This window comes from Hevea brasiliensis, chromosome 14 (genome assembly GCF_030052815.1).
Source record: "Hevea brasiliensis isolate MT/VB/25A 57/8 chromosome 14, ASM3005281v1, whole genome shotgun sequence".
In the NCBI taxonomy this organism is placed as follows: domain Eukaryota; kingdom Viridiplantae; phylum Streptophyta; class Magnoliopsida; order Malpighiales; family Euphorbiaceae; genus Hevea; species Hevea brasiliensis.
The window spans coordinates 85,326,282-85,352,721 of NC_079506.1; the positions used below are offsets into that span (position 1 = coordinate 85,326,282).

General features: G+C 31.2%; 1 protein-coding gene and 1 pseudogene across 1 annotated transcript; both read right to left on the reverse strand.

Moving 5' to 3' along the window:
• Positions 1-6,141: 6,141 nt before the first annotated feature.
• Positions 6,142-10,734, reverse strand: LOC131173041 (receptor-like protein 9DC3). Its single transcript, XM_058134694.1, has 3 exons — positions 9,450-10,734; positions 7,564-8,829; positions 6,142-6,317 (listed from the first exon to the last, which is right to left on the reverse strand). Exons 1-3 carry the CDS (start codon positions 10,732-10,734, stop codon positions 6,142-6,144), a joined length of 2,727 nt encoding a protein of 908 aa, XP_057990677.1.
• Positions 10,735-18,524: 7,790 nt separating this feature from the next.
• On the reverse strand, positions 18,525-25,357 carry LOC131173042 (receptor-like protein 9DC3; annotated as a pseudogene).
• Between the last annotated feature and the right edge of the window lie 1,083 nt (positions 25,358-26,440).

Genomic DNA, 26,440 nt, shown 5'->3' on the forward strand with positions numbered 1-26,440 from the left:
AATAAACGGGCTTCATCCCCTTTTGAGTTAGTTCATTCTAATGTTTGGGGTCCTTGTTCTGTTACATCTAAAACTGGATTTCGTTATTTTGTTACTTTTGTTGATGATTACTCTCGTGTTACCTGGTTATATTTAATGAAGAATCGTTTTGAGTTGTTTTCTATCTTTTGTGCCTTTTGTAATGAAATCAAAACTCAATTTAATATTTCTGTGCGCATATTAAGAAGTGACAATGCCAAAGAATATTTTTCAGCGCAATTTCAGCCTTATATGACACAAAATGGCATTCTTCATCAGTCTTCCTGTGTGGATACCCCATCCCAAAATGGCGTGGCCGAAAGAAAAAATCTTCATCTTCTTGAGGTAACTTGTGCTCTTCTTTTTCATATGAAAGTACCTAAACACTTTTGGGCGGATGCAGTTTCTACGGCATGTTTTTTTATCAATCGTATGCCGTCTTCTGTCCTTAATGGGGATATTCCTTATACTACTTTGTTTCCTACAAAATCTTTGTTCCCTATTGAACCCCGTATTTTTTGTTATACCTGTTTTGTGCGTGATGTTCGTCCACAGGTTACTAAATTGGATCCAAAATCTCTCAAATGTGTCTTCCTTGGGTACTCCCGGCTCCAAAAAGGGTACTGTTGTTTCTCTCCTACTCTTAATCGTTATCTTGTTTCTGCAGATGTCACATTTTTTGAGTCCACTCCATTTTTTCCTCCATCATCTGTGTATGAGAGTCAGGGGGAGGAGGATGATCTCTTAATATATAATGTCCAACCAATGTCTAGTCCTCTCCCACAGCCTGTTCCTTCTGTCTCTAGACCTACTCGACCTCCCGTTGTTCATGTTTATTCCAGGAGATTGGAGATTCCTGACTCAGATCCTCCACCAGCTACTTCGTTGGGAGATCCTGTACCTCATACTGATCATGATTCTGATCTAGACTTACCCATTGCTCTTCGTAAAGGTAAACATTCATGTACTTACCCTATCTCTTCTTTTGTTTCTTATAATCAATTGTCTTCTTGTTCTCGGTGTTTTGTTACTTCTTTAGACTCTGTTCCTATCCCTAATACTGTTGATGAGGCACTGTCTCATCCTGGCTGGTGTGATGCTATGAAAGAGGAAATGGAGGCTTTAGATGCTAATGGTACATGGGAACTAGCCTTTGCCTACTGGTAAGAAAGCTATTGGTTGCAAATGGGTATTTACAGTAAAGGTAAATCCTGATGGTTCTGTGGCTAGGTTAAAAGCACGCCTTGTAGCAAAATGATATGCTTAGACATATGGGGTTGATTACTCTGATACTTTTTCTCCTATAGCTAAACTTACTTCTATTCGCTTGTTTATCTCTTTAGTAGCTACATATGATTGGCCCCTGCATCAATTGGATATCAAGAATGCTTTCCTTCATGGTGATCTTCAGGAGGAGGTGTATATGGAGCAACCACCTGGGTTTGTTGCTCAAGGGGAGTTGGGTAAAGTTTGTAGGCTTCGGAAGTCTCTTTATGGCTTGAAACAAAGTCCTAGGGCATGGTTTGGGAGATTCAAAGGAAGCAAGACAGGAATTTGGTATGCAAAAGAGTAAGTGTGATCACTCAGTATTTTATAGGCAATCTGAGGCTGGTCTAATTCTCTTGGTAGTCTATGTGGATGACATTGTCATCACTGGGAGTGACTCTGTAGGTATTTTATCTCTTAAAACCTTCCTCCAAACTCAGTTTCAGACCAAAGACTTGGGATTGTTAAAGTATTTCTTGGGTATCGAAGTTATGAGAAGTAAGAAGGGTATTTTCTTGTCTCAAAGAAAATATGTCATCGATCTATTGACAGAGACAGGAAAATTAGGTGCTAAGCCTTGTAGCGCACCAATGACTCCAACTTTACAAATCAAGTAGTTAGGGATAGTGAGTTGTTTGAAGATCCAGAGAGATACAGGAGATTGGTAGGAAAATTGAACTACCTTACAGTCACTCGTCCTGACATTGCTTATGCCGTTAGTGTGGTAAGTCAGTTTATGTCTTCCCCAACTGTTACTCATTGGGAAGCCTTAGAACAAATCTTGTGTTATCTGAAGGGCGCTCCAGGAAGAGGTTTGCTATATGGTAATCATGGGCATTTGAATGTTGAATGTTTTTCAGATGCCGACTGGGCTGGATCTAAGGTTGACAGGAGGTCAACTACTGGATATTGCGTTTTTATTGAAGGAAATTTGGTGTCTTGGAGAAGCAAGAAACAGAGTGTAGTTTCTCGATCTAGTGCTGAATCCGAATACAGAGCCATGGCACAATCAGTATGTGAGGTAATGTGGATACTTCAATTACTAGATGAGACAGGTTTTAAGACCTCTCTGCCTACGAAATTGTGGTGTGATAATCAAGCTGCTCTTCATATTGCTTCTAATCCGGTGTTTCATGAGCGAACCAAACATATTGAGATTGATTGTCACTTTATTCGTGAAAAGATTCAACAACAGATCATCTCAACAGGACACATCAAAACTGCAGTTAGGAGATATTTTTACAAAAGCTCTGAATGGAGCTAGGATTAACTACATTTGTAACAAGTTGGGCATGATTAACATCTATGCTCCAACTTGAGGGGAAGTGTTATGGAAAGTCAATCACTATGTTATGGAAAGTCAATCACTATATTATTTCTCTGTATATTTTGTATTCTGTATTCCTATTTAGGATTTCTTATTTAGGATTTCTTCCTAATTAGTAGAACACAATTATAGGAATCAATTGTATATATATACCCATGTACAGATTAATTGAAATCAATGAGAATCATCTCTTTCTACAAGTTTCAATTGCCCTTCATTGAACATGCCAAAGTATCCATCATCATCAAGTTTACTAGCAGAGATCAAATGCAATCGAACATCTGGTGCTTGTTTGACATCCTTGAGCAATAATTTGTTCCAGTATTGGTCTCCAAGCAAACAGTTCCAGTGCCCACTACCTTTGACATTCCATCATTATCCATCTTCAAGACCCTAAAATCACCTGGAGTATAAGATGTAAAGAATTCCTTCCTTGATGTAACATGAAAGGAAGCACCACTGTCAAATACCCAACTGACTTCATTGTTGGCAACATTAACCATGTTTTCATGATAAATAACAACCAATCATCTAAAGTAGGAGTGTTGACATGATCATTATTATTATCATTGCCCTTCCTTTCTTGCTTGGCTTTGTCAGCTTTATTATCCTTTTTCCACTTGAAACAATATTTCTTAACGTGCCCTGTTTTACCATAATGATGACATTCAAGGTTTTTATATCTTGACTTTGATTTACTCCTACTTCTGCTTCTGTTATTCTGATCATGACTCTTGCTTTTACTTCTTCCCCTGTTTTCAGTAACCAAAACCTCAGCATGTGATGAAGAAGCCTGAGACCTTCTTCTCATTTCTTCATTTAGAACACGTCACTCAGCAGCTTCGAAGGAGAGAACACCATTAGGAGCTGAATTTGTAAGTGATACTCGAAAAGTCCCCCAAGAATCAAGTAGAGTATTATGCAACTAGAGGTTAAGAATCTCATCATCAAATTGTATGCCCATAAAGACAGTTGATCTACAGTTCCCCTGAACTCATTCAAATGGTCAGCTATAGAACTACCTTCTTTAAATTTTAACTGCATCATTTTGTTCAGCAAAAATAATTTGTTATTGCCACTCTTTGAAGCATACAATGATTCAAGCTTATTCCATAAGGTTCTAGCATGTTTTTCACTGTAAATGTAGTTATAAACATTATCATCAAGAAATTGCTGAATAAACCTGCATACTTGCTCATGCTCAAAATCCCATTCTTCATCACTTTTAGATTCTGGCTTTTGACTTACAAATATAGGCAAATGCAGTGATTTCATAACTAAAATGTCTTTCATTTTATTTTTCCACAACTGATAGTTTGTGCCATTCAAACAAATCATTCTACTTGTATTAACTTCTATTGTTCTACAAAAGGCAATTACTCAAGGAACCAAGCTCTTATAGCAGTTTGATAGGAAGTAAATGGACAACAATTTAAACCAACAAATTCTTTCTACTTGTGTGAACCAATGAAGAACAACAATTGAGTATATATGCAGCAAATAATCACAATAATAAGCTGCTCAATAGATGCACAAATCAATCACACAAGAACAAGGTAATTTTTTATGTGGAAAACTCATTCAAAGTGAAGGATAAAAACCACGGGACCTCTCTTGGTCCAATTGAAATAGCTCCACTATCACAAAATAAAGTTTTACAGCAATTATAAACACCATAAACAATTCTCAACCAAAAATTTCAAGACAATTCAAATGAATTAACAAGAGATAATAAAGGTTTGGAGAGAATTGACCAAAATACAGCTGCTGCCCATCCAAATTGAACACCTTCTAGTTGTCAAAAAATGATCTCCACTGTCCAAATTAAAGAACAATATGTCCCCACTGTGGCCACTAAAATTCAGCTAAATTGGATCACAAATGACCTTCCGATTGGTATAAATGATGAAACTGGTCTGTGTAGAGAATCAATAAAAATAGTAGCTGTTCAAGTAACCAAAAGCAGTAGAACCAGAGATCCAAACAAGATCTCCATCGTTCACAACGAAGGCTTGATCCAACGATAAACAAGCTTAGAAATCTCAAAAATGTGAGCTGTCCACCATGAAAATTTCTGCAGAAAATTTTGTAAAATACTTCTCTGTTTCTTTCCACCTTTCTAATGTCTTTGGCCAATCAAAAGTGAGAATAGGGTTGCTGTAAATGGTAACAGAAAGCAAACATATATATATATATATATATATATATATATATATATATATATATATATATATATATATATATAACAGAAAGCAAACATATATATGTGTGTGTGTGTGTGTGTAGCCCTAATGGGCCAAAATGATTGTGGACTTCAACAAAATGGGCTCTCCACATAGGAGGGACCCAGGCCCAACAGTTTTCTCACCCTTTATTGCAAAACCCAAATTTAAGGTGTCAACCCTGTAGCCCTTTCAAATTTTAATGGCAATGTTTTCTTGATATAGAGCAAGGCATGGCTATGATCATGAAGGCACAACATTGCAGAGGAGGAGGAAGTCAAAAAAAAAAAAAAAGGGAAATTAAGAAGAAGCTTGAAAATGCAAGTGAAACAAATGGAAGAAGTGAGCAGGCCACAGTAGAAGTAGACACATCATCTCACTTTTTTTTTTTCATCTACCTCAAATTATATTCGCTTTTAGGGGTAGACACTTCTCTAAAAATATGAGAATAACATTTAAAAAGGTTGTCCTTATTAAAACATGAGTAGCCCTGTTAATCATCATCCTCTTGCGTTGTGTTTAAAATAATTATTTTACTCCCATTATCTGATAAAGATCCATTATTTCATAAAGATAAATTTATTATTATTATTTTTTTAATCTGTTTCAAATTATAGTCACTTGTGGAGGAGCGGTCTCTTCTTTTAAAATGTGGGACTAATATTTAAAAGGCTGTCCTTATTAAGGCATGATTAGTCTTATTAATTAGTTTGTCGCCTAATCCAAAGTGGAAATACATTAGAACCTTAAGTTTAAATGTATGCATTATGTAGAGATATTTTTAAATTAATTAATATTTAAAATAATAACTTATGATTATTATATTAAATATTACTTCAAAATTTTGACTTTATAGGGATAAAATAGGCTAAATGAATAAAAAAATCTAAAATTTTCTAAGTTTTTTCAATTTTTGTCCAACATTTTAGCATTACCAATTTGATTCTAAACCTTTCATATTACTTTCAATTTTTGACAATAAATTTAATAAAAACAATTTGCAGAACTGACAAATGTTTAAATTTTTTTTAACCATTTAATCGATAAAATAAATAGAGACAACTTTTATACCATAAAAAATTAAATTTTTTGTGCTCCAACATTTAATCTATTTTCATAATTTGTGGTAAAATAAATTTTAAATATTAAATTTCATAAAATTATTACTCTCAAAGGAGGAAAAATTTTTAGAGACAAATTAATAAAAGTAGTTGTGCTTCATCGCTCCTTCATCCAAAGACAGCCATGTGCTCCCTTTCCTTTGGTAACTTAGTTGGATTATGCAAGCCATTTTGCTCTTCAATAAATTTAGCAGCTGTTTAGGGCTCTCCTTTGCTCTCTTCCGGCCAAATGTCGACCATAGTGATGGGTGCTTGAGAGTGCTTGAACTGCATTATGTGCCTCTTGCTTTATAACATACTCCACGGATGCAAAGCTTCTGTGGTTTCCGAACTTCATTGGCAAACTTAAGCTCTTGATCTGGCCTAATTACGATAACAAAATAGAAATTAAAATCTAACACAAGTTCCAAACCACGTAGCAACCTCCAAAGTTCAACCTGTACACATCACAAGCTCCCAAATTACAAGCAATCCGCCTAGCCATAGTCTCCTCTATTGGTGCACAAGGCCCACTCTTCACAATAGTCTACACCATCCTTGCCCCATCACCATTAATGTAGTGAAATTTCTTTTTGATTGGGCTGCTTACGTACTCACATTAGACCTGTCCATATGGGTGCAAATTGGGAGAGCCATGTTTATGATCAATGGGATCCCAAATCTTGAAGGGGGGCTTGGATAGACCTGTTTAAATGTTGTGTGTGACCTCGGTGATTTGATTCAATTGAACAGCAGTAAGTCAATTGCATTTAATTAGATTGGTTAGGTTTTGAATAAGACAAATTTATTATCTTCATTTTTACAGAAAAAGAATAGAGAGAAAAACAAAATAAAGTCACGCATGCTGCAACAATTAAAGAATCTACTCTGAGTCTCTTGCAACCGCATCAATCCAGCTAGAAAGGAATGTGCCAGTCAATCAGCACATAAGTTGGCCTCACGATAAATATGCTGAAAATGGACCTACCAATCCTTTTTCAACAAACGGCAAATATAGTCCAAGATTGATATATTGTAGCTCAAATCGGGGTTTCATTCGAAATAAAGGAATATACAGTCAGACTATAGCTCAACGATAACAAAACAGAAATTAAAATCTAACACAAGTTCCCAATCTTAGACATACAAAAACTTTCATTATTAAAGAAAACTTATATATGTAGAGAACAGAGACAAAGAGGGAAGCATAACAAGATAAATTTATACATGATAGAACAATTGTGCTAGATTTGCCCCCACATTCACATGTGTACGCATCTAAGACTGTATCTTCATTTGGCTGCATCTTCTTAGTTATTCTTCATCTACATGACAAGGTAGAAAATTCAAAAAAAAAAAAAAAAGAATTGTAAGAAATTCATGGTAAATGGATAAAATCTTAAAATAATAAGATCAAATGTTGTGCTAATTAACAATAAGAATAATTTATTTCCTAAAAAACAATTTAAGTATATTTATATAAAAAGAGAGAAAAAAGAAAGCTAATTAACCTGAAATTATATGCAAAGCAAGAAATATCACAAAATATTACCTGTAAACACCAGTCACATTGAAAAGTTTTTCTTTGAACATTAATTGCTAAATCTTTTTAGTTTTCGATGCCCTTCACCTTCAACCATCCTCACAAACCATGTAGGTTTTCTTGTTTTAAACACAACATATCCCATTGCAATACCAAATATTACTCCACATCCATACCCCGCCGATATAGCTTTCCATCCAAATCCAATTTTAGACTTGGAATCAATTTCTTTTGATGATGTTGGTTGTTGCCTCTCCCCATTGTCACATTTTTCTAGCGGAAATCCACACAATCCCAAATTTCCTTCATATGAAGTGTTATCGAATGTGTTGAACTGCTTTCCTTCGGGTATAGGTCCTTCAAGTTGATTATGTGAAACCCGGAACACTTCCAAAAATGTCAAATATGTCAATTGCATTGGAATCCTTCCAACAAGAAGATTTGAAGAAAGGTCTAATGATTCCAAATTGCTCAAATTCCCCAATGATGGTTGAATATTGCCTGTGAGTTGATTGTGAGACAAGTTAAGCAACTTAAGTGATTCAAGTTTTCCAATTGACTGTGGGATCTCCCCTGTGAATTTATTGCCCGACAAATCAATGGATGTAAGAAGTGTTTGGATTTTCACCAGCTCAATCTCTAAGCCTTTTAGTGTCAGACTCACAGAATAATCATAAGAAGAATAATTTGGTGCCCCCATGTATTTCATATTCAAATCAAAGATCATCATTGCCTTGAAATCATTGAAATACTTTGCAGGTAAAGGTCCGCTAAACAGGTTGTTGGAGAGGTCAAAAATTCGTAGCTTTGAGAACGAATAATTGGCAAAGGTTCCTTTCACCAAACCATGGAATTTATTGGATTTTAGAATTAGAATTTGTAGCTTCGAAAGTGTTTCCAGAAAATAGGGGAATGTGTCATCTATATTATTGTTTCCGAGATCTAAAATTTCCAAATTTATACAATTGGAGATGGAAGGTGGGATTCTCCCTTGCAATTGGTTACCATTGAAGTTCAAATATCTCAAGTTGCTGCCTATTGAAAACGTTTCAAGGATGGTTCCATGGAATTTGTTCATGCCCAAGTGCAATACTGAAAGATTGTCGCTGAAATTTCCCAAACATTGTGGTATGAAGCCGTTTAAACTATTGTTTGACAAGTCAAGAATTTCAAGAGAATTTAGCTCGCAAACTGCAGAAGAGACTTCTCCTATCAATTTGTTGGATGAAAGAATGAGAACACTCAAGTTCGCAAGTTTGAAAATTGAACTTGGAATTCGGCCATGTAACAAGTTATTGGATAAATCGAGGTACACTAAACTTGAAAGCCTGCTTCCTTGGAAAGTGATGGGACCTGTAAAATTGTTTGAAGTTTGTAAAATAATTAGGAATTTGACCACTGAGATTGTTGTTTTAGGGGTCCAAAATTTGAAGTTGTTTAAGGTTTTCAAATGAGGAAGCAATCTCACCTTTAAAATTGTTATAGGAAAGATCCAAAATAGAAATTTCTTTAAGGCTTCCAAGCGATGATGGAATTTGACCACTGAGATTGTTGTTGTTGAGATACATTTCATCAAGTTGCTGAAGGTTTTCAAATGAGGAGGGAATCTCACTATTAAAATTGTTATAAGAGAGGTCCAATGAGGAAAGTTCCTTGAGGCTTCCAAGTGAAGATGGAATTTGACCATTGAGACTATTGTTGCGGAGGTCCAAAATATTAAGCTGTTTTAAGGTTTCCAAATGAGGAGGGAATCTCACCATTAAATCTGTTGTTAGAGAGGAACAATGAAGAGAGTTCCTTAAGGCTTCCAAGAGAGGATGGAATTTGACCATTGAGACTGTTATTGTGGAGGTCCAAAATATGAAGCTGTTTAAGGTTTCCAAATGAGGAGGGAATCTCACCATTAAAATTGTTGTCGAGGAGGATCAATGAAGAAAGTTCCTTAAGGCTTCCAAGTGAGGATGGAATTTGACCACTGAGATTGTTGTTATGGAGGTACAACATGCCAAGCTGTTTAAGGTTTCCAAATGAGGAGGGAATCTCACCATTAAAATTGTTAGAGCAGAGGTCCATTAAGGAGAGTTCCTTAAGGCTTCCAAGTGAGGATGGAATTTGACCACTGAGACTATTGCTGTGGAGGTCCAAAATATCAAGCTGTTTAAGGTTTCCAAATGAGGAGGGAATCTCACCATTAAATTTGTTGCCAAAGAGGATCAATAAAGAAAGTTCCTTAAGGCTTCCAAGTGAGGATGGAATTTGACCACTGAGATTGTTGTTGCTGAGGTACAAAGTATGAAGCTGTTTAAGGTTTCCAAATGAGGAGGGAATCTCACCATTTAAATCATTGTCGAAGAGGACCAATGAAGAGAGTTCCTTAAGGCTTCCAAGTGAGGATGGAATTTGACCATTGAGATTGTTGTTGTAAAGGTATAAAGTATAAAGCTGTTTAAGATTTTCAAATGAGGATGGAATCTCACCACTAAAATTGTTATAGGAGAGGTCCAATAAAACCAATTTGGATAGATGACTGATATCTGGGAATTTCCCTTGCAATTGGCATTCGCTGAGTTTGAGAGATGTCAAAGAAGAAGACAAATTCATCAAGGAACTAGGTCCGACCAAGGACATGTTTATTTCACTCAAGTCCAATTGCTGTAACTGGGTTAGGTTTTGAACAAGCTCGTTAAAAATAGAGGTTTCAAGTATCAAATCATAGTTCCTAGAAAGATCAAGCGAAACCAAAGCAGGCAGATAAGAAATTTCTAGTGGAATTTGGCCCTCAAAAACAGAGTGATTTAGGTTAAGATACGTTAAATTCAAAAACTGGCCAAATTGAGGCACAATTTGAGATTGGTTGAAGTCATTGTTGGAGAGGTCAAGCTTTTGGAGATGATGAAGGAGGAAAAGAGAATTATTAGAATGGATGGTACCATAGAGCAAGCTAGAAGAAAGGTCAAGGCCAATTACATTACCTGTTTCTATTTCGCAAGTGACCCCATCCCACAAGCAGCAATCTGTGCCCTCTTTCCAAGACTCTGTCTTGGGATAAGGCTTGGGGTAAAGGAAATCCCAGGAAGAGGCATTACTTCTAATAGAAAAGGTTTTCATGAATTGAAGCAAGGCAAGACTCTGGTCATGTTGGCACGGCATGGGTGCAGAGGAGGAATTGAAAGAAAAAGGTAGAGAAGAACCAGCTTGGAAATGCAAGTGAAACAAAAGGAAGGAAAGAAAGTGAGCAAACCATAGTAGACTAGCCATTCTCTTTAAGTGGAAAGCTAAAGTTGAAAAGTTGAGTTACTAAAAAATCAGAGTAAGCTTTTGGTATTTATAATCCGAATGGAGAGAGGAAAAATAATTTGCATATTTTGAGTTATTTGTTTGTAATGTCTGTAGGACATGAAGACCGAAGACCAAAGAAGCAAACAAACACTCTTCTTTCACCATTTTTTTTAATGGAACTTTTATTTTTCTATCTTCAATTCTTATAATTGAGTTGGACTTTATACTAACAAAAAAATTAGATTTTTATACTCCAAAGTTAATTTAAACAACAAGAATACTTCAAATTACAACCTTTTTTTCTTTGATCTTAATTAAATATCAGTAGCTCTACATCACAGTTTCCCATATTTATTATTATTAGCTATTTTTTTTATATATTAATTTTTTAAAAAATTAAGAAACTGAATTTGCATTGCGCATGTGGTTAATATATATATATATATATATATTTTTTTTTTTTTGAAAAAAAATTAATGCAACAAATAAAAATAAATAGAGATAGTATAAATTTTTTGAAGCATCACTTACCAAAGGATTGAAAAAAAAAGAAAAAAAAAATATATATATATATATATACAAATACATTATAATACTTGCTTCTATCGAGAAAAGTGTGGCCGAGAAGACCAAGGCATGGATTTTAATGGCTTCAACACTATTCTATTTTCCCTTGTCCATTTTGCAAAGATAGAAGGCAACCGTGATTTTAATTTTTGGCCATTTAAAAAAAAAAAATTACGTATAAAAAAAAATTAGGATAGCATTAGCATTATTAAATGGCACCATACAAAGAGTAAAATGGCCATGTTCTCCACACTGTAAAGGAACCGAATGAGGAACTTCTTGATATAGAATGGCAATTCTATTTATTAAAATGTTATAAATTCCGAAATTAAAGTTTAGTTTTAGTTTTGTTATTTATAACATACTATCATTTATTATTTATAGAGAACTTGCAATTTAATTTTCTGTTTTAAGAGTTAGTAAATATGAGATTATATCATTAAAATTATTTTGTTGTTTTTACTCGTATGTCTGCACATTCTATACACATCTTTATCATGACATCTGTTAATACAATCTCCCGTTTAAAATCTAAAATTTTATAAAAATTTAATTTAATTATTTAATGTTTAGTCAATTCTCTTATTTGTAATAAAAAAAATTATATTGTTGTGGAAATTATTTACACATAAAATTAAATTTTCCGAAATGAGCTTGAATTATTATTTAGGTCAATACAGGGAGAGGGGAAAGCGAGGTCGTAAATTTATTATTATATATGACAAATCAATAGACTTGTTGTCCAAATGGGAATTAATTCTTTGGTAATTAGCAAGTCTTCGGAGGGAGGGTCAAGCTACACAAATTGCAGTGTAGAAAAAGAACAGTCCTCAGAATATAAAAATGAAAATTTTAATTATTAATGTCTGGACTTTGGAAAAGGAAAGCCCCAATCAATCCCTTATGTAACCTTTCCTATGGATATTCAAGTTGAGGCGGTCACCCATCGGTTTCACGGTTTCAATTCAAATTTAAGAAAATAAAAAAAAAAAAAAAAAAAAGGTTGGGATATCCGTCCATCAATTGCAAAGTCTTTTTTTATTAAATTTAATAAAATTCGATTATTATTATTTTTTTAAAAGTGCTCAATCAATCCAGTTTTACTTGTTACTTTCCAAATATTATTTTGTCTGCAATTATTTATCACTTTGAGAAAAATAAAGAAAATATTTAGTCTTGACTTATAAGTTGATCGAACACATTTATAAGTAAAATATTATAAGTAAATAAATATTTGATTTGACTTATAAATAAAAAAAATTATTTACAATGAATTAGAAGTCATAATTAAGATACCCTTCTAGCTTAGAACGTATCTACTTATTTTAGGACTACCCTTTGACTTAATAAAAGACTACATTATCCTAATAATTTTTAAAAATATCAACATTATATATATATATATATATATATATATATATATATATATATATATATATATATATATATAAAACAAACAGATTTTCTCCCTGATGTTGTCATATAGAATTCCAAACTATCACATTTATGCCAAGTGACAATTTTAAATTGAATTTATTGAATTTTTTTATTTTTTAAATAGTTATAATATATATAATTATTATAGAATTTAATTTTTTAAATAGAATCCTTAATTAATTTGATCTTTCAAATTTAAATAATGGAAAAATATTAAATAATAAATATAATTATGATCCAATATCATGTTTCTTAATTTTTAATTTGAAAACGTCAATAACAATAAAATCAAAGCTCATTTTTACTTTGAAATATTTTTAAACACATTTATTATTATTATTATTATAATTATTGTTCCTATAAATAAAGAATAACTTATGGTCATTAAAAAAACTTATGGCCATTAGGACTATTGATTTGAAAGCAATTGCGAACTTATTTAATTAAAGTTTATGGCTAACGTTTTAGAGTTTTAATATTTTAAAGGGATAATTGTCTAAAAAACCCTGTACTTTTCAAATTTTTGCAATTCTACTCCATATTATAAAAATTATCAATTAAACCCTAAACTTTTTAACTTTTACTAATTCTACCCTACCATTAACAAAACCATTATCTCACTAAAAGAGAGCCACGTTAGATGTCACGAAATGTTAGTTGTTACATCACGCTACGGTAGGGTACAATTAGTAAGAATTAAAAAGTATTGGGTTTAATTAGTAATTTTTTTAGTATGGGTATAATTGTTAATTATGTATAAGTATATGGTTTTTTTTTGGCAATTTTTCCAATCTATTTTAATTTATACAAAATTCAAATTACTTTTAAAATTAAGAGTTAATTAACAATTTGATTTGGATTAATTTACTTGATCTAAAAATGATTTAACACTAAAATATGATAAAATAATGGTGAAAGAAATGAAAATGAAAATGGAGAAGGCCAAAAATGATATGAAAGGAAGTAATAATAACAAAAATTATAACCTTTAAATATTGATGCAAAATTGGCTTCGAAGATGATTGAATGGAGAAAATTGATTTATATAACCAATTTTAACTAGTTTTAGAAACTTAATTGTGATTGTTGTTGTATATATTTTAATTAATTGTATATAACTTTAATAGTAAATATTTAAGGAAAATGTATTTTTTAGTCTTTACATTATGTCAGGGTTGGCAACGTGTAAAGTACATATGAAAATTATCTACATAAAATATATTTATAATTAATAATTAATAATTTATATTTTAATTTTAATAGTTGTAGAAGAAATTGGCAGAAAAACCCTGCACTTTCAATTTTTTGCAATTATAGCCTATATTGATTAAATTGCCAATTAAACCGTATACTTTTCAATTTTTACCAATCATACCATATCACTGGCATGTTGTAGTAGTTGATGTGGCGGCTAACGTGGCGTTTCCATTAGTGAGATAACGGTTTTATTAACGGTAAGTAGAATTAGTAAGGGTTAAAAGGTTCAAGGTTTAATTGGCAATTTTTATAGTATAGGAAAGAAATGCAAATATTGAAAAATACAAATTTTTTGGCGGTTATCCCTATTTAAATAGTAACATTAAAATTCTTTCAATTAAAAAATAACTTTTTTTTAATTAACATTGGTTTATCCCTAGTTAAATATTAACATTAAAATTCTTTCAGTTAAAGAATAACTTCTTTTAATTAACAACGGTTTAATGACCTAATTAATTATGATTTGAATTTTCTTTATCTCTGCCTATAAATAGTTAGTGTGGCAATTTTTAATTGAATTAAAGCGAGCAGGTTATCCCTGGTGCTAATTTCAAAGCTATCACATTTTATGCCAAGTGGCAATTTTTAATTGAATTTATTGAATTATTTTCATATTTCCTAAATAGTTTTAAATAGTTTAAGTGTTTGATTAAAATGTACTTAAAAGTAACTTAATTTGTCAAAACAACTAAAAAGATATATCGTTGAGTGTTGTGTGTCTTTTTTTATATATATATAAGCAAGGAGGATTTTATTAAAATGTTTGTAGTTGTTAAAATAAGGAGAGTGTTGATATTTTTAAAAATTATTAGGATGATATATTTTTTTATTTGGTTAAAGAGTAGTTTTAAAATAAGTAAATAAATAATAAATAAGGTATTTTACTTATTATTTTAGACATATTTTAAGTAGTTATTTTAATTTATAAGACAAATCAAGTATTAATTTACTTATAACTTTCTATCTATGATAAGGTTTGATCAATTTATAAACCAAACTGATTACCTCTAAGGAGTATTACTTTTTTTTTTTAATTTTACCTTTATCTTTATTAAATGCAATAATTATTTCTATAATTTTCTAAAATCCATCTTATCACCTCCCTCTCTTAATTAGTTGAAATAAATATAGATATCAAACTTAGATTTTGATAGTTTAAAATACCTAATAATGAATATAATTGCACCATACAAATAGTAAAATGGTTCATGTTCTCTACACTGTGAAGGAACCGAATGAGGAACTTGATGATACAGAATGGCAATTCTATTTTAAATGAAATGTTATAAATTTCGAAATTAAAGTTTAATTTTAGTTTTATTATTTATTATTTTATAAGGAACTTACAATTTAATTTTCTATTTTAAGAATTAGTAAATATGAGATTATATCACTAAAATTCTTTAGTTGTTTTTACTCGTTTGCCTGTACATGCTATACACATCTTCATCATGACACTTGTTAATACAATCTTTTTGTTTGGAATCTAAAATTTTATAAAAATTTAATTCAATTAATTAATATTTAATCAATTCTCTCGTTTGCAATAATAAAATTATATTGTTGTGAAAATTATTTACACATTAAATTAAATTTTCCGAAATGAGCTTGAATTATTATTTAGGTCAATGCAGGGAGAGGGGAAAGCGAGGTCTTAAATTTACTATTATTTATAACAGATCAATAGACTTGTGGTCCAAATGGGAATAAAGTCATTGAGAAATAGCAAGTCTTCGGAGGGATGGTGAGTAGAGTCAAGCCACAGAAATTGCTGTGCAGAAAAGAACAGTCCTCAGTATAGAAAAATGAAAATTTTAATTATTAATATCTTGACTTTGGAAAAGGAAAGCCCCAGTTAATTCCTTTTATAACCTTTCCTATGGAAATTCAAGTTGAGGTGGTCACCCATTGGCTTCATGGTTTCAATTCAAAATTTAAGAAAATAAAAATAATAATACTTGGTTGGGATGTCTCTCCATCAATTGTAAAGTCTTTTTTTTTTTTGTTTACATTATTTTAATTTTAATCAAATTCAATGATTAAAATTTTTAAATTGTTTTTATATTACTTAATCTGTCCGCTTTTGTTTGTTTTTTTTAAATATTATTTTGTCCAAAATTATTTATCATTTTGAGAAGGTTTTGAGAAGGTGAGGGTGTTTGACTTGGATACTTATTTTAATTTTTGATTTAAAATAGATTTTTTAAATTATAAGTTAATTTAAAAATAAATAATTAATTATTTGATAAAATTATTTAAAATTAATTTTTAAATAGCTTAAGATTTGGTTAAAAGACGTTTAAAAGTAACTTAATTTGTTAAAATAATAATAGTAAAATATATATATATATATATATATATATATATATATATATATATATTATTAAGTGTTGTGGTTGTTAAAATGATGATAATATTAATATTTTAAAAACTTATTAAAATAATATAATTTTTTACTTAGTCAAAGCATAGTTTTAAAATATATAGATAAGCCATAAGTAAGAGGTACATTTCTTATTACTTTTCACTTATTTTAAGTAATTTTTTAATTTATCATCAAAGCCAAACACTAATCTATTTATAATTTTCTACTTATAAGTAAGCTTAACCAACTTATAAGCCAAACCAAACACCCTCTACTTATGACTTTCTATATATAAGTAGGTTTGACCGATTTATAAACCTAATTGAACACCTCTAAAGAGTATTAATTAATTTTTTTCAATTTTACTCTTATTTTTACTAAATACAATAATTATTTTTACAATTTTTAAAACTCATCTTATAATCTTCTTGTCTCTCTTAATTAGGTGAGATAAAGAGTAATTTAATCAAATTAAAAAGTATTTTATTACCTCATCCGTCCCATAAAAATAGAATTGTTTCTATTTTTAGCGGATTAAGAAAATATATTTAATATAGTTAAAATAATAAACTTTATCTAGTCTTTCCCTAATATATCCTCCACTCATGTTGCTCAATTAAAAATTAAATTATTCATATTACTAAATTATTTTTGGAACTAATAAATTTACTTTGTTTAATAGATAGGCATATTAGTGAGTTAATAAATAAACTAATATTTTAAAAAAGAAAGTGATCTATAATTTAGAACAAATGAAAAAGAAAAGTAAGCGTGTATTTATGAGATGAAAGGAGTATAATTTAAGTTATTTAATTACTTTCTCAATTTCCGTATGAAAACCTTAAACCACAAATAAAAGTAGACAAAAAAAAATATAATTTTATTCTGAAATTGAAATAAATTTGCTAATTCTGATTTAATTCAAAATTAATTTTCATCAATTTCGGTTTTGAGTTGAACTAATCGAATTCCAGTCTTGCAAGAAACTCCATTATTCATTGACCTAATGGCAAGTAAATATGCCCCATTCTTCATTAGCAAATTGCAGAAAAAAAAAAAAAGAAGAAAACAATAACAAATAACCCAACAAATTTTCCAGTCGTTTTTGGGCTTTCCACTTTTTGCTTTCCAATAATCCTATTTAATTTGACGGTCTTTGTCTGCCAGGGAAGTCACCTGGAATATACAATGTACATGAGCAACACACACGATTTGAAAACCAGCTGAGTGAAAATGGGTTTATTATCATCCGGCAAAGGAACGTTATTGTCCCATTCTGAAAGAGAGGTTCAGTAAAAATGCTCATGCATTCTCATTCCATATAAATGCAGTAATATCTACATCCTTGAATATCAACAAATAAATGTGTGTACGAATTCCATATACATGAGCACAAATGTGTGTACGAATTCCGCATATAATCAATCATAGCCAATGGTTAAAAACCAGTGCTTAGAGGAACAGAGCCCAGTAAATGGCTCGTAGGGAGGTTGCTGTAAGAATCCTCCATGGATGTAGTCAAAGATCCAGCACAGAGACCTTTTTTTACTTCTTTTTTAGATTTTAGAGAGACATTGCAATTTAGAAGTAACAGAAAATAGAGAGAAATTAAGAATTTTAGGAGTAGATTCCAAAATTGGGATTTGGAAAACGGAGCCCAAAAGTGTTGAGTTTGTAAGCAAACCGGACCAGAGGACGAGAGAGGACGTGCATTGCATCAGTTGGGTTCAATATCGAAATTCAATAAAAATTAGAATCGAGTTGAAATATAAAAATAGCCTAACCGAACCAGTCCAAAATAAATGGTTCGGTCCGATTTAAAAAGTTATGTTCTTCTTCTTCCATTTTATCTCCCTTTTCTTTCACAAATTTTCTCACTTATCAGTTACAGTAGTCTCCCATTCTTCATTCTCAGATCTCAGTCACAGAGCCATAATAAAACTCAAAATCAAAGCAAATAAACATCAAATAATTCATTGAATTAAACACAGAATTGATTCAAAATCATAGGATTACATTTACTTTACACAGAATTGATTCAAACATTCAAAATCGTAGTCACTTCAATTCCACATTCATACGAAATTCAAAATCACAGAGTCACTTCAATTATGCATTCACACATTCAAAATCGTTTACACATTCACTTCAATTTGTTCATTTTCTTCAAACCTGGTACTTCAATTTTGGAGACCCCAATTTTTATTCCAACGCCGAGTCGTCGACCAAAAGACCAGATCTGGAAATGCTGCAAACATACAAACGGTAAACCAACAAAGCTAACAATACAATCGAGACACAGGGGCGACCAAGGCCAGAGCAGTAGGCAAGCCGAGAAACACCACGAGCGCAAGACGCAAGCCCTAAGAGACAGTGCAGTCTGTGGGTCTCTGTCTGGAAGTGAGGGAGTGGAGGAGAGTGAGTGAGGAGTGAGGAGTGAGGAGGGAGGGAGATGGTTGATCGAAGGTTCATAAACATAATTAACGAGATTACTTGTGATTGTATTCTTTCATTGATTAAACGACTCATAAAAAATATTATTCATTTAAGATTGTAAACAATTTTAATGGAATTGTTTTCTTCATATGGAGCAAGGCATGGCTCTAATCATAAAGGCACAACATTGCAGAAGAGGAGGAATTCAAAATTTAAAAAAAAAAATTAAGAAAAACAAGTGAAAAAAGGAAGAAGAAGAAGTGACCAAATTCTATTGTATTAGAATTTAATTCTAGTGTATTAAAAGAATTTAATTTAAGTACTTTTATAAAAAAAAGTTCATTGCTTGAAATAAATATTAAAATAATAAAATTCATTAAAGCTATGGAGGAAAAAGAGAATAAATAAATAAATAAAAGAGTCTAAATAAATCGATTAGTTTAATGTGTTTGGAGATAATTGAAAAAATGAATAAAACTAACCTACCAACATATAATTAAGGCCAATCAGAAATTGAACTCAGCCTAAACATAACATCTAAATTAAAATGAATTCCTACGTCAACTCCCACTTTATTTTTTTGAAATTAAATAATATTATTAATAAAATTCAGGAAAAATTTAACAAAATAGGTCCATACTATTCCGATCAATAGACTCTCCACTTACATCCAACCTAAAACCTACAGTGTTAAGTGAAAAAATCTGGAAAACATCCTTAAATAAAACATTACAAAGAGAGCTTGGAGGCTTATTCCAAATAATGGGAATAGCATATCAAAGAAAACTTTTCTACCTACAAAAACAGAGAGAAAAAGAGAAGCATAACAAGATAAATTTATACATGATAGAAATATTGTGCTACATTTGCCGCTACATTCATATGCGCTAAGCATTTGAGACTGCATCTTCATTTAATTTGGCAATAATTTCGCATCTTCTTAGTTATGCTTCATTTGCCTAACAAGGTACAAAATTTATAAAAAAAAGAAGAGGAAGAATTGTAAGAAATTTATGCTGAATGGATATAATCTTACAATAACAAAATCATATATAGTACTAATTAACAATAAGAATAATTTATTTCCTAAAAAACATTAAGTATATTTAAATAAAAAGATAAAAGGAAAGCTTATTAAGATGAATTATATATGAAGCAAGAAGCATCACAAAATATTACCTGCAAATACAAATTGCATTGAAAAGTTTCTTTTGGAGAAACAATCTTAATTGTTGAATCTTTTTGGCTTTCGATGCTCTTCACCTTCAACCATCCTCACAAACCATATAGGTTGTCTTGTTTTAAACACAACATATCCCATCGCAACACCAAATATTACTCCACATCCATACCCTGCTTGTGACACCCCTTACCCATCTACAGTGTAGCCGAGCAAGACGTGGCACATTTGGTGCCAGAGTACCCTATTTTATTTTACTTTATCTTACTTTATTCCTTTAATGATTTTGGTTCTCGTTATATTTTAAAATCAAATTATATTTTTCTAAGGAGAAACTGATGGAGTTTCCCCTATTCTAAAACCGTTTGACGTATTTTACTATTCACCTGCTTGAAATTTTCAATAATATTTTACAATGAAAATATCATTTATACTCGTAATATTCATCTCACATTCAATTTTTGCAATTCACATACTCATTTGTACAAATACATTCATTTCCATACATATTCATTAATGCACGATTTATATATAGAAATTCTCACATTTTCATTAATTTACATAACATACGAACTAATTATACAAGTTCATAAATTACATAATATACAAATTAATTTCAGATGAAAGAGCTAATCTATTAATTTACATTCCATACATATTAAATACAATTTCCTCGATTGCATTACAACATATGAAATAATTATAATACACAAAATATATAATATGACTAATGTGAGCCCTATTTACATGCATTGCTGAGGAGGTGACACCTTTAAACACTTCTGACACTTCTGTAGATCTGGACTCCAAAAATCCCAGTCAAATGTCCACTAGGTTTTAGTTTCAGTACCTGCATGAAAGAAACAATTCATCGCGCTAAGCATTGCTGCTTAGTGGTGCAATAATATAACAAGAAAATAATATATACAAATAAAGAAAGAAATTGATTATACTTTGGATACTCTGAAATTTAATCTGATTTAATATAATACTTCTAGTATCAACTATCTTTCGTTCAATTTATTTCTCTTAAGAAGCAATTTATTTTTAAAGTCACAGTAGTAATATACAATCCCCGAAAATTCTAAGAATATTATTATTCTTAACTTTATATTATTATAAAAAAAATATATTTGTAATACTTATTTAAGTTATATCTCTATTGCAAATCTTTTTATCATTTCATTCAATACTTTCTAGGTTACCGCAAATTATTTCATAATAATTAAAATTCTCAGCTTATTTCATAATAATTAAATCTTAATATCGGTCCAATTCATTTCAATTCTTTCTACTAAATAACTATTCTAATTTATTTTAGGTCGTCTTACTCATTTATTTAATTTCTAATATTTTTAATTATTAATATTCTTAACTTATTTTAATAAATTTCACTGCCCAAGTAACCTATAACAGGCTGACTAAACTGGATAAGTGGGTAATTGGCACTGAACACCGTGGTATCTCGAGCCGTCATACCATGGGACGTGAAATACGGTACATCAACCATGTATGTAGTCAGTATGGCTAAAAGCCATGATAACAAGTAATCGGGCATAAAAGCCATGAGTGCAGGCATAAAGCCATAAATACAGGTATAAAGCCTTACGCAGTACTGCTAAAACAATACCCTATTGGCATACCAATCTATTCAATCTGACACACATGTTTAGGCGATATATGGGCACATAAGTACCATTAAGTGTTTATATGCATTAGTATATCATTAATTCGTTATAAGTTTTAATTACAATTTATATCACTTAATTCTGTTCTCAATGGAAACATAAAATTTTTTGAATCACAATTATACATAATTTATGCATTTCTCATAATTTATACATTCATTTTATCCTTCATATTGATCACAATTCACAACAATGGTCTTCATGTACCATTGTACTCAAAATATTATTCCTTTCTCTCCTAATGAGAACTAAAGTCATATTCACATATTTATGTATTCATTTGAAAATTTATATGAATTATCATTTGTAATTCAAGAGATATCTTTACTTACTAAGTATTCATAATTCCCCTTATTTTCTCTCACGTACCATTTAATATTAATGGGTCAATTATTTCATTATATATTCTATTATATATATTTGTTGTAACATTCTAAACTTTATTTCCTAATGGAAATATAATATCTAGACTCATTTTTATCTAATGCATATATTGATGAATTTCATTTATATAATTCACAATTTATTAATTATATTATCTATTTTTCATTTTATAATTCCTTATCTAATTTATTACATCATTTTACATGTCCCTAGGTTCAACATTTTTATTTATATTGATTTACAAACCACATTTCAAAATATATTAACAATGTCTCCCAAGTTCTATTTGTGGTGAGGATACAATTCCCATCTGCCTATTCTCATAATTTAGGTATACATTAAATCCTTTAAGTGGGATACCATTAATCCCATTAGCAACTTAAGTTTTTGGTAGTTACTATTTACTTAACCATTTCCCTTCAAAGGTTGACTTTTTAATTCATAATAGATTTGTTAAGCCTAAGTTCACCAAGATACCATATTTTGCATTTTATTTTTGTTGGCATTGATTGCCAAACTCAATTCCTAGCCTCTTAGGTTTTATTTCAAATTTTCAGAATTTGAGATCCAAATTCACTGTTCCATTGAACCTAGCTACAGTAAAAATTTGATAAAATTTTCTTCATGAAAGCTGTTCCTTATGTGTCTTCTCTAATTCCCTTTTTGAATCACTCCATTTGGAGTTTTCTAGCTCAAGCTATGCTAATTTTAGCAAGGCTAGCCGGATTGGTATCCACCCAGAATTTCTGGGTAGAATGTGTTCTGGCAGTTTTGGTACCTTATCTGTGGCCAGCATTTCAGATGGTTTATGGTCAAAATTTGAGGTGGTGTTCTTTATAAAAGTTGTCCTAAATTGTCTAAAATTTCTATTAATATAAAATTTAGCTCAATTGGACATTTCTATACTGAATTATGACCAAATGAACATTTAATCATTTTGCCCATGGCAGAATGTGTATTACCCGGATTAAGTCAATTTTTAGGCCATTCTATTGTGGTTTTCTGGGTATGGTATCTTCACAAAAAATGTTGCATTATGTGTCTAGTTTCATCTCCAATTGGTCTTGCACTAATTGGAGTTACATAGTTTGAGTTATAACCCCATAAGCACACTGGACTCAAAAGGTCCAGAATGCACTCATGAGGCAGCCTCACCTTTCCTCTAATTAATGTCCCAAGTCACTCCAATTTCAGTTCAAACTACAAAAAATGGTCATTAATTGACCATTAAAACAACAATTCATACTCAATTATATCAACCCCTAATTATTGGTTCAAAACCCTAACCTTAATTGACCAAGGTTTCCAATTCATACATTAAGCCCCCAATTATTGTGTTAATCATAAAACTCATGTTAAGGGCAGCCAATATATCACTTTAATTCAAAGAATTCATCAAAGTCCTAACCTCTTTATGGCTACCGAAAATATAAAGTGTGCATATCAAAGGTTTTCACTTCAATTTCTCAAAATTTGCAATGTAATTCAACTTCCTAGACATGAATTTAAAGAAAGATAAAGAAAATGGACACTAACCTCTTTGGAGCTCCTACTTGAGCTTGTAAATCTTCACAATTTCTACTTCTAATGGCTGCCTAGAGGTGATTTAAGGTGTGAGGAGAAGGTTTAGTGAAGAAAGCTCAAAATTTTATGGTGATTTATCAAGGAATTTTTGTGAGAAGTTTTGATCAACAATGGTGGATTCTCTCCCTCTCTCTCTCTTTCTCTTTGGTTTGGCACCTATGGTGAAGAAGGCAGCTGATTTATTTTGTTTTTATCTCATCTTTATTTCATTTTTATCCCTTTTTATTAGTTTGTCAAATGGTGATTGGGTGGAGCTTTTTAAATGACATCATAGTGATGTCATAAGTCCCATTTTAATTCATTTTCTTTTCTTTTCTTTTCTACTCATTTTCAATTTAATTTTCATAAATTTTTTATTCATATTTTATGTCATGTAATTCACTTACATAAATGGACAAGTTGGTCAAAAATCGTCTCTGAAGTCAAATGACCAAAATGCCATTCGTTTTGCTTAATGGACTAAAATTGTTTGTACTGATTTAAAAATTTTTCTAAGCATTTTCTTGGTATCTTAATGCCATCGAAACCTCAATGACTCTTCTCTAGAGTCTCAAAAATTATTTCACGGAATTTCCCTCGGATTTAGGGCTATTAGCTGTGAAGACAACAACTTCCCGTTAGGTTACCCATCGCTAGGACACTGGCTCATTTTACTTCATTGTATTTTATTTCTAAAATTTTTACTTAATTTTTCTTACCATTATTTGGTCTATTTATGACTAATCACTCTAGTCTAAATATAGTTTCAGACATTTTAGCTGTCCGGACAGACATTGGTCACCGGAACAGTAGAACGTACGAACTACCTAAAGTGAGGGTGTTACACTACTAATACAATTCTCCATCCAAATTGACTTGGAATCATTTTCTATTGATGCTGTTAGTTGTTGCCTCTCTCCATTGTCACATTTTTCTAGTGGAAATCCACACAATCCTAAATTTCCTTCATATGAAGCATTATCAAATGTGTTGAACTGCTTTCCTTCAGGTATAGGTCCTTTAAGTTGATTATGTGAAACTCGAAATAATTGGAGAAATGTTAAATCTACCAACTGCGTAGGAATCCTTCCAACAAGAAGATTTGAAGAGAGGTCTAGTGATTCCAAATTGCTCAAATTACCCAATGATGGTTGAATATTGCCTATAAGTTGATTGTGAAATAAGTTGAGCTGCTTGAGTGATTTAAGTTTTCCAATCGACTGTGGAATTTTTCCAGTGAATTTATTGCTTGACAAATCAATGGTTGTAAGAAGTGATTGGACAACTCAATCTCTAATCCTTTGAATGTCAAACACACGGAATAATCATAAGAATAATTTGGTGCCGCCATGTATTCCATTTTCAAATCAAAGTTCATCATTGCTTTGAAATTATTGAAATACCAGGTAAAGGTCTAGTAAACATGTTATGAGAGAGGTCAAAAATTCGTAGCTTTGAGAAAGAATAACTAGCAGAGGACCCTTTCACCAAACGATGGAGTTTATTGGATTGCAGCACTAAAACCCGCAACTTCGGAAGAGTTTCTAGAAAATGAGGAAATGTGTCATCTATATTATTGTTGCCAAGATCTAAAATTTCCAAATATTTACAATTGGAGATGGACAGTGGAATTTTTCTCTGCAATTGATTTCTATTAAAGTTCAAATATCTCAAGTTGTTGCCAATGGAAAATATTTCAGGGATGGTTCCATGGAAATTGTTCATGCCCAGATGCAATACTGAAAGGGTGTTGCTGAAATTTCCTAAACATTGTGGGATGAAGCCGTTCAAACTATTGTTTGACAAGTCAAGAATTTCAAGGAATTTTAGATTGCAAACTGCAGAAGACACTTCTCCTATCAACTTGTTGGAAGAGAGAATGAGACAAGTCTACAAATTTGAAAATTGAACTTGGAATTGGGCCGTGCAACTTGTTATTGCTCAAATCAATATAACTCAATAGATTATCTTGGACTGGACCTGAATGAGGTAGGGTAAACAGAGACGGGGGTATTGTTGCATTTAAGATGTTATTGGACCAATGTAGACGATATAGATATGAAAACCTGCCTAATTGGAAAGGGATGGGGCCTGTAAACCGATTATCTGATAAGTATGGCTTTGAAGACCAAGTCATGAATTTTAATGCCTTCAACACTCTATTTTCCCTTGTCCATTTTCTAAAGATTAAAGCAGTGACTTAATTTGTCATTTTCAATTATAAAATTTTAATAAAAAAAATTTAAGAACTTCATTGACACACCTACACATTAGGTCAAATTTCCACACCATTTCTTGGGGTGGGTTGGTTTGGGTTGAAAACTACACCACCCGTCAAGTGGTGGGGAAAAAAACAGTGATTTAGATTGCTAATTGCTATGCGTTAAGCCATGAACTCTATTTGGAGTCATGGAATAAACGCCCAACTGACTATTAATTTTTTCTGTCTGAAGGAAAAAAAATAAATAATGAAGCTGCAGTAGAGAATCTGAATTGATAAAGAATAATGAAATTTCAGCGCCTTCGGGCCTAAGCTTAAGGAAGTTTAGTTTGGCTCAGTTAAATTTGCAAATAAAGTGAAAATGGTATATAATGATATACCACCTTTTGGAAGAAATTTGAAAGAGTTCTATGGACGTAAATGGACACTCTTTCAAATTTCTTCCAAAATCAATCTATTTTTGCTTAGTTTATTTTATATAATGATAAATGACATTCAAATTTTAAATATCTTAATTAAAATTAAAATATATCTACTTCTAATTAGAGGAGTATCTCCATCAGAATAGAGCCACCAAGACTGTGATT

Bases quoted from the DNA above. Each gene is read 5' to 3' on its own strand.
- LOC131173041 (XM_058134694.1), bottom strand. From the start codon at position 10,734: ATGGCTAGTCTACTATGGTTTGCTCACTTTCTTTCCTTCCTTTTGTTT. The intron at 8,830-9,449 runs GTCAAATTCCAT...ACAATTTTACAG, and splicing joins CCATAACAACAATCTCAGTG to GTCCCATCACTTTCCAAGGA. The intron at 6,318-7,563 runs GTGAAGGGCATC...TATCGTAATTAG, and splicing joins GTTTGTGAGGATGGTTGAAG to GCCAGATCAAGAGCTTAAGT.